This window comes from Malus domestica, chromosome 08, assembly GCF_042453785.1.
Source record: "Malus domestica chromosome 08, GDT2T_hap1".
Taxonomy (NCBI): Eukaryota; Viridiplantae; Streptophyta; class Magnoliopsida; order Rosales; family Rosaceae; genus Malus; species Malus domestica.
In genome coordinates this window covers 9,925,306-9,934,553 of record NC_091668.1, presented here as the reverse complement: position 1 = coordinate 9,934,553, position 9,248 = coordinate 9,925,306, and the positions used below count along the sequence as shown (strand labels likewise).

The window sequence follows — 9,248 nt, the reverse complement described above, 5'->3', positions numbered from 1 at the left end:
ATTGCATTAAGTGGGAAAATTAGGTAATGGTGCTTAAGTGGGAAAATTTTATGGTGGTGATTCATTCTCAAAGCCTATAAATAGGCTTCTCCATCAAGGTATCAAGCATCCTAAAAAAAACACCAATTCACATCACACAAACACCTTGAAGTTTTGAAACTCTAAAGCTTTCAAGCAAATCTCGAAGGATCAAGAAAGCCCTCTTCGTTCTTCGTCAAATCCTCCTTCAAGATCAAGCCCCAACGACCCTTGAAGAACTTCCACCAATTCCAGATCAAGGCTCGACAACCCTTGAAAAAAGTGTTCATCGTTCATCATCCGTTCATCCTAAGATTAAGGCCCAACGACCTTTTTATCAACAACATCAACAAATCCACACATACGTTCTTCAAGATCAAGCCCAAAAGCCCTTGAAGATCTGTTCATCCTCAAACCTTCGAGATCAAGTCCAAAAGCCCTTGAAAGAACTTCCCTCAACCTTCAAGATCAAGCCCCAAGGGCTCTTGAAAAAACTTCCAACAGTTCATCCAAGATCAAGCCTCAACGGCCTTTGGATCAACAAAACATCCACAAATCAACACCTTACGGAGATCAAATCAGAAGATCCAATTATAACGAGATTGTAACCCTACAAATCCATTAACACTAAAATCTTTCTTTGTACACGTTCTTGTTTCAGGAATTTCCATGTTCACGCACCCTGCCCCATTTCACTTCAAAATTTCTTCTAAACACTTGAAAATGCTCAAGAGTGTGTGAGGTTTTTTGTAACAATTTCTCAGCTAAAACCAAAGAAACTGAAAATTGCACCATAAGCTAGAGAAATGGCTTTTACTTTTCCATCCTTGAAAATGCTTCGATAAATATAGACAGCTATTAATGTCACTTGTCCAATCAAGCTAAGTGAATCCTCAAAAGTTGGCTCCCGGTACTTTGATTTATGTATCTCCTTTTCATATGCCTTTTTGGATTCACTCTGTACCTGGAGGGCCATAAGACAAGTGGTAAACTACATCATTGAATGTGATGTAAGAGGCAGAGCATCAATGGCCTTATTAACAAAGCGCACAGAAAGGTGCATGTTTGTGACAGGAAAATATGACATAAAATGAAATAACATAGTTCTAAGAGATGGGGAAAGGAAGATTATATGGTCGTAACATAAATAGAAAACAATCTACTTGTAGCATTACCAGAGAAGCAAACTAAATTTGCCCCTGAAATCTAAAAATTATAATCAGGCCCTCTTGGCGAAGTCATCCCCGTCATCATCATCCCTATCCTTTCCTTCCAATGGATCATCCAGGCCAAAGCCAGATTTGGTCTATCCAAATGGAGCATCAAGGGTGTCGAAGCTGTTGTCACCATCAACACCGAAGCTATCACCAGTACCAACACCAGTACCTTTCTAGTTAGAAGTAGCCACAGAATACCCTCAAACAAAGGTTGTCCACCTGGCTTTGCAGCTAGTAATACTTTATGGCATTCTAGAATTGACAAACCCCTGAAGTGAATTCCCTCTTATTGAAAAAGAAAAAGGAACTTAATGGAGAAACTAACGGAAATTTTAATTTTAGGTTGGCCTAAGCGAATTTAAGTAAATTTATTATATATCATATAAATAAGTGTCCATTTACACTTTAAAAAAATTATACTTATATTAGAAATTTGAGTTTATTATTTTAATTAAGTTTAGCATCTTAAAAAATTAGATGATGTGAGATAAAAATTTAAATGATCACGAGTTTGTAATACTTTATGATTTTTTTAGAGATATTATAAATTTATAGTGAATTTTTATTTAAAAATAATGGTTTAAACACATAAAAAAAATTTAAAAAAAAAAGCTCCTAATTTTAAATTTTTTTTTTCGACATATATACCACCTTCTAAAAGGTAATGTTAAGAAGATAAAATTTGTAAACTAAATGATGTGTCACCAATTGGAATGAGTACATTTATCAATGCTTAAGTAACAAATCAATCATCAACTTTCACATCCTTTAATTTTCAAAATTTTGTCATGAAGTTACTCATTATTTATTAATAGTGCACCAGGTGGCACAGCCTCATTAGCCACCGATTACAAAGAAGTCGAAACGTCTTACATCTAAAGGCGCCACACCTACTAATATCCCTTTTACTTTTGTCAACATCTATCCCAGGTCCTATTTCATGAGTTCCTTATTAATTAGTGGGCTAGATGAAGCAGCTTCATTGGACACCAATTACAAATGGAGACAAAAGGTTGCTCTGTCACATGGAAATGGAAGTGAGCTCTGCAACGTAAAGTGAGTTCTGCAGAATTTTGATTAGGGCTGGGCACGGGTCGGGTCGGGCCCAATTTTAGAGGAACCGAACTTTACTCGTTTAAAACAGTAAAGGGACGGGCTAGACCAAGTAGAGATTTTGAGTTTTGAAACCAGACCTAATCCGACCAGTTTCAAATGGGCCGATTCTGGGCAGGTTCAACTCTTTTTATTTTTTTTAGCACTGCAACGAGTGTTTCACCATGTCCCCGGTGGGTGGCACCTCAGCCCCTCTAAGATCACAACTTTCAGATATGGCAGCTTATGCAGGACCTCCTTCTGCACCTTCTCTTCCGTTTCTCTTATAACCCATTTAATCTATGCAAACAGCTTCTCCTAAACTTGTGGGCACTTGACTACGTTGGCCATGATCCACTGCAGTTCGGTGGAAGTCGTGTCGGTGCCAACGTTCAGAAACTCTAAGCAGAGGCTGACCATTTTTCCCTTCGAAAGCTTCTGTTTTTTGTTGCCGTAGGGAAGCTCGAGGTCCAGCAGTGTATCAGTATACGACAACACATATTAATCATCTTTGTTGTCGTTCTTGTTGCCCTGTTTTGTCGTGCTCGAATCAGAGGGAATTTTAATTCAACAAAAATTTCAAACTCAGTCGATTCAAATTCAATTCAATAAAAGATTTGAAATTGGAACATAACAGAGGTCAAGGTTCAAGAATCCAACAAAATCCCTAAATCTAGAAAACCTAATTTAATTTTCAATCCTAAATCCCTAAAACATAATACCTTATGATGATGGCAGCAGACGGTGGGAGCGACTTAGAAGGAGAGATCGAGGTCTATTATTCCATGCTAGAAACGGGCCGGGCCGGGGGCATGTTCCCTCCTATTTTAGATCTGCTCTACCCCGCTAATTTCGTATACCCGAACTGCCCCGCCCCGTTTTATGTTTAGAAATTTTGGACCCGCCCCGAACCTGAATTACCTGCCCCTACCCGCGGTTCCTATACCCGTTTGCCCACCCCTAATTTTGATTTTGTTTTTGAACTTGAAGAAGATTAAAATTTCATAAAAATATGGTGTTAGATTGGATATTGATTTTAGTTGTATTTAATTTAAATTTATATTATATTTTTGTTTTAATATTTAGTAGATATCTTATTTAATGTCATTACATTAAATTTTAAATTTATTATTATACACATTTTAATTCCTTAATTTTATTTAACTTCTTCTAATTAGTGTACCTAAACATTCATATCATAATTTATTATACTAAATTAGTGCACCAAAATGTCCGTAATTAAGTATATTGTAGTACCTAAATTAGTGGCACATAAGAAAATATGCAAAAACATAAGTGTACCAAAAATTCCGTACCTAAATATATGATACTAAATTAGTATACCGAAATATCCGTGCCTAAATATATTATACTAAGCTAGTATACCGAAATGTTCGTACCTAAATATATTATACTAAACTAGTGTACTGAACTGTTGATACCTAAACATATTATATTAAACTAGTGTACCAAAATCTTCGTACCTAAATAATATTACAATGAATTAGTGGTGCATAAGACAATATGCAAAAGTATAAGTTACCGAAAAATATCTACGAAAATATTTTCTTATATAAGATACTTACCATAATGAGAATTAAAATTTATAATATAATCTTAAAATTTTATTTATGAAAATCATAAAATTATAAATAAAAAAAGATATTAAATACATATAATGGCATTAAATAGAGTCTAGGGACTAACATCAATTTTTAATCTTGTATAAGACATTTTTCTAAACTTCATTTTATTTAAGGATTAAAATCTAGTTTCCACATAAACTTCACCAGTAAATTAGAAGAAAAAAAATCCCGACAACTAAAAGTTTTATAAAATCACTTCAAGAGTTCAAATGGAGAAAAAAATCTTTCAAATATTTCTCTTGTAGTGCTCATTATTAGTTATAAAATTTCTTTGGTGTTACAAAGTAAATTCAGTTTTTTTCTCTATAATTTAAATTTAAATTATTTTTCTCTGAAATGTAAATGAAAAAGTATGAAAATTTACTATGCACAATCATTCATATTATCAACAATATTTGTAGAATTTATTTACTAAATTGTTATTAACACTCAGAAATAATTAATCAAATAATGCATCAGTTTGGTAACTCTCTGATCCCACAGTGGATGGTGATGATGAGTGCCTACAAACTCTAGCCTCCTTATAAACAAGTCCAGGTTTACAGAAATACCCTTTCGCCGGGCTGCAATGCCGATCTTCAGAACATACACAAAGACCCTCCAAAGCACACCCGTCACGCTTTGCACCTTCTTTCCCAGATAAGATCTCATCCGACCATTCGCTCGACAATATATTTTGAGGATCCAACCGTCTTTTCACACCCAAAAACTTGTTAAAATTAGGGTACTTTTTCTGCACGTCCAAAAACGCTGCGTTTCTGTTTTTAGCCCAGTGTGGCTTTGCCCCATGCTTGAAAAACGCCAGTTGCTCCACCTCTTCCCACACGTCTTGATTGAACCTTGGAGTCGAAGCATCATCGGCTCTGTAGTAATTAAAGTCAACCACCACGGAGTTTTCTTGTTGACCAAGATACGCATCGGAAACCCTAATGAATCTGATTAGAAAACCATTGTAAATATCCACCCCACAGAAGTTTTCTGGTTTAAGGTCTCGTAGTTTTTTGACGTCTCGGATGAAGTCTGCAAATTTTGATGCTGGAAATATTGCCGTTGTCTCGTAGAAGAAGAGGCCGTTGATTCTTGGGTCCCACGCACAGGATTTGTCTGTGCCTGCCGAGTACAGACATGAACCTGAGGTTTGCATTTTACCCTGATGACCTACAACTGGGTACCCAGTGAAGATTAGGTTATTTTTCAAACCATTGGCTACTAATTTCTTGGCCTCCAAAACTGTAGATGCTAGTGTGCATTTCCCAATCGAGCTTCGTCCGCTGTCCATTGTTTTCTCTGCACATTTCAAATTTACACCCTCTTTTAGTTTTATGTCTAGAATACTATAATAACGTAATGAATTAAACTATTTGTACCATTTTAACTGACTATCAACTATATATACCTCTTTTCTGAAAGCATGGGCTCAATAGAGGTGTGTTATGAACAGTTAGGTGTGATGTATACAGTGTCAGTCACGTATGGTCTAATGACATTTTGAGTAATGAATGATCATGTACTATGCATGAAAACGCATTATGCATTAGCACTTCGTACTAGAGAGGTACTATATTATATCAATCATTTAAAATAGGGCCATTTAGATATGGGTCCAAAAATCAACAGAATTCTTAGATTAAGTCCAAGTATCTTTTCTTCATTTTTATTTTTTCATATTCATTTTATATTTTTAAAAATATTAAGGATAAAATTAAAATCTTCCTAGTTTTAATAACTTACTTAATATTTTCTAATAAAAATCTAATATACTAACACAAAATCATCTAGAAAACATACAACCCTGACTCAAGTAACAAATATATGAATTTATATTATACCTATAAGCAAGGCCGGTCCATAGAATTTTGAGGCCCAGCGCGATGCCAAAAAATATGCCCTAACTTCATATAAGAAGATTATTTATTTTCACACGTAAGACATCAATAAAATTATACTTAGAAGAGCAGTTCAAACTCAATAATTTAGAAATACAAAAGGACCAATTTATTTTGTATCTAGAGAAGGAAACCCAAAAACTCCAAGCTTACATGTAGATAGACGATGAGTTTTGTTTTCCATCTAAACTTTTAAAGTGTTTGTATAAATCGTGAGGTGTTTTTTCTTATTTACTAACCTTGTCAATATGAGACTAAAAAAATAATGATGTTTTCGAGTCTTTAATTAATATGTATAAGTAATGAATGGGCACTAAATTAAACATTTTGACGACACATCATATGATTTGTAAATTTGCTCTAAAAATTTGGTCTACGTATTACTCCTTGTAGAAGATTAGACTTGAATTCAAACGAATATTTAGAAACAGCAACCCACATAGCTACTAGCTAGTAACTAAAAATAAATTAACAACCAAACAAATATTCGTAAAAATTGAAAAAGAATAAATACGCATATAGCATTTCGAACTTAGGAAATCTCGTTAATTTTAAACAACAAAACCATTGCTCTAATTAAACTTCTTGATCATTTAACCAAATTTTATAAATTTATACTCACAGGTGGTGTTTTGAAACCAAGACCTCTTCATTATTTTCAAATGACAAAACCACCACTTCTAGTTAAATTTCTTTGTCATCAAACCAAATTTTATAAATTTATAATCTTATGAAAACTTATATAAATATACCACCCTAATAATTTTGGTGCCCCGAATTTTTTTGGGCCTCAGATGGTCGCCATGCTCTCGCACTGGGTATAGGCTAGCCCTGCCTATAAGCGAGATATGAATCCTAACTAAAGTGTACAAAACATAATATACCTACAAGCATGACACATTAATCTATCATATATGTAGATGAATACAATTAACCTGTAATATAGGTTGATTATAAAAATTAAAAATAAAATCTATAAGTAGGGTTTAGAGCAAGGACAAGAACAAGAAATAACAAAAAAATAATTGAGAAGAAATAATTAAAAAAGAAATTTAATTATCATTAAATAGATAATTATTGATTATAAAATAATTGTATACTTAATCGATTGGACTTTTTTTTTTAACAAACTAGATTATTTTTAATATTGGCTAAAAAATTTGGACTTATATATCAAGTTTTAAAAAATTAAATGATATATGAAACCCATGACTTGAAATTAAAGAAATGATATATGAATGTATGTACCTACATCTCTAAATAGGTTTAAAAAAACTTAAATGCAATTGGGTATATATTATTTCGCACTATCCCTCTCATCAGAATAATATTTCACATTAAGACAGATAAACTTATTTGGTTTGCTTATGATTTACCTTCGAGTTGGAAGTGAGATCTATTGTTAGCAATGGTCCCACATATGCGAAATGATTAATCTTTTTCTTCTAAATTCCACCAAGATGACCGGATCAAGTGATCCGGGCTTTTAAATTTTATCAAATGGCCCACCTATTTTGACTCCTTAAAAACTATAATAATTTTTTTTCGTTGGATGAAGTTTGAAAGGCCCATGATCACTTGATCCGATGACCTTGGTGAAAGAGATTCGAAGATGATATATTCTCTTTCTTCTATATACAACTAACAGAAAAAGTAATGGAATGAGGATCCTCTTTGGATCCTCTTTGTGAGGATCCCAGAAATTCTTCAACCGCATTTGCTCATCGTATATCGTACGATCATAAATTATTATAAATTTTTTTATTTAAAATTGAATATAAACAATAATTGACGAAAACTGGCCACCCGATGCTAAAAAATTATGAAAGTAATACGTACTAAGTTACTAACATCAAAAGAAGAGAAATTAATTTAGATTGAAAGAACCTGCAGGCATCATCACCTGTTGCTCTTATAGTCTTGGAGACCACAACAGAATTGGACTGGAAGCCTAAAAAATCATATGTTCCATCGCCTGATGCGTTTAAAGGAAGTCTGTTATCATATCTGTATGCAGCTGTATGCTTCGATGGATACCATGTTATGTCTCCAAACTCATATTTTTTTGCATGGTCCATGTATATGTCCTCAATTTGAGCATCGTCTGTAAAGTTATAGGCTATGCTCCTTTTGAATGCTGGCTCCAATCTCAACTTCACCTATTGGGCAATTTCTAATTAAATCTTTGTTCAATAATTCAATTACTTAATTATAAGAAAGTTATCCAACTGTACAAAGCTATCAATGGAGAAAAACTTTAGTACACGCCATCTGATTACGTGGCTTGTCATTCTATTCTCACAAAAGAATATGTTTTCCTGAAGTTTTTTCTACTATTAATGATTAGTAGTCAAGACGCCAACTTATCACATTAATTTTTAAGCTCTAAACTTTATGACAACGTTTCATTTGTTTTCTGTATTACACACTTTGGGCCTTACTTTTCCACCAAAAATAAGCAAGTGTTAAGTCAATTGGTAACCTAAAGTTGGTGTAACAAGTTAAAGACTCTAAAATATTGGCAATGAGTTCAAAAAATGGAGACAGATTACCAACCTTGGAGATGGTACCCAGCAACCCCAATGAAACTTTGGCAGCTTTGAAGATTTCATCCTTAGAATCTAACCTGAGAACTTTCGCATACCCGTCTGATTGATTTGCTGGAACAACAAGATTAAGACCAATAACATGATCATGCACAGCTCCTCCTCTTCCCCACCACGAGCTTCCATGCACCCCCGTGCTTATAAGCCCTCCTATGCTCACACCCTCCCAATACGGCGCAGCCACCAAGCTCAGCCCAGCTTCCTCCACTTTGTCTATCAACTGACGTAGCCCTACACCAGCATCCACCGTGACAGCTAAATTCGCTGCGTCGATTTCGATTGTGGAATTGACATTAGCCGTGCTTATTAGCATTGCGTCTCCAAAACTCATGTCAGGACATGCCAACTTTGGTATGGTATGTGAAAATTTGCTCACCACTTTGACCTTGATCTTGTTTTTGCTTGCAAAAGCCACAGCAAGGCGGAGGTCTTCCTCCGTTTGTGGGTGTGCGGCGGATGGAGCATGGCAATCTGTTCTGTCACCCCATACCCCGTAGGAGTTGGAGAGGTTGCAGCCGGTTGATGCGTCGCATTGAATCGGGGGCGGTGGCGGCATGGCTTGGCTGGTAATGAGCATGGTTGCAACCCAAATGACATGGTGAAGAACTCCAAGGAGCCACCAAAAGCTATGCATAATTATTCTAATTAAATTTAGGACTGGTTTTTGTACAAAGTTTGAAGTAGGTTTTTAGGTTTCAAAGGGAGTGGGTGGATAAGGGATAAGAAAGAAGGCAATGCTTTAAAGGCAATGAGCCAATTAATGGAATTAATTAATTACTTGAA

The 9,248-nt window shown here is 34.8% G+C and overlaps 1 protein-coding gene across 1 annotated transcript; it reads right to left on the bottom strand.

Moving 5' to 3' along the window:
* Nucleotides 1-4,349: 4,349 nt before the first annotated feature.
* Nucleotides 4,350-9,178, bottom strand: LOC103441169 (L-gulonolactone oxidase 3). The gene is made up of 3 exons (XM_008379870.4): nt 8,416-9,178; nt 7,763-8,018; nt 4,350-5,260 (listed from the first exon to the last, which is right to left on the bottom strand). Exons 1-3 carry the CDS (start codon nt 9,097-9,099, stop codon nt 4,413-4,415), a joined length of 1,788 nt encoding a protein of 595 aa, XP_008378092.3. The 5' UTR covers nt 9,100-9,178; the 3' UTR covers nt 4,350-4,412.
* Between the last annotated feature and the right edge of the window lie 70 nt (nt 9,179-9,248).

Coding starts and splice junctions, on each gene's coding strand:
- LOC103441169 (XM_008379870.4), bottom strand. CDS start 9,099: ATGCATAGCTTTTGGTGGCTCCTTGGAGTTCTTCACCATGTCATTTGG. Junction 8,019..8,415: donor TGCTGGGTACCATCTCCAAG/GTTGGTAATCTG, acceptor ATTGCCCAATAG/GTGAAGTTGAGATTGGAGCC. Junction 5,261..7,762: donor CAAGACTATAAGAGCAACAG/GTGATGATGCCT, acceptor TGAAATGTGCAG/AGAAAACAATGGACAGCGGA.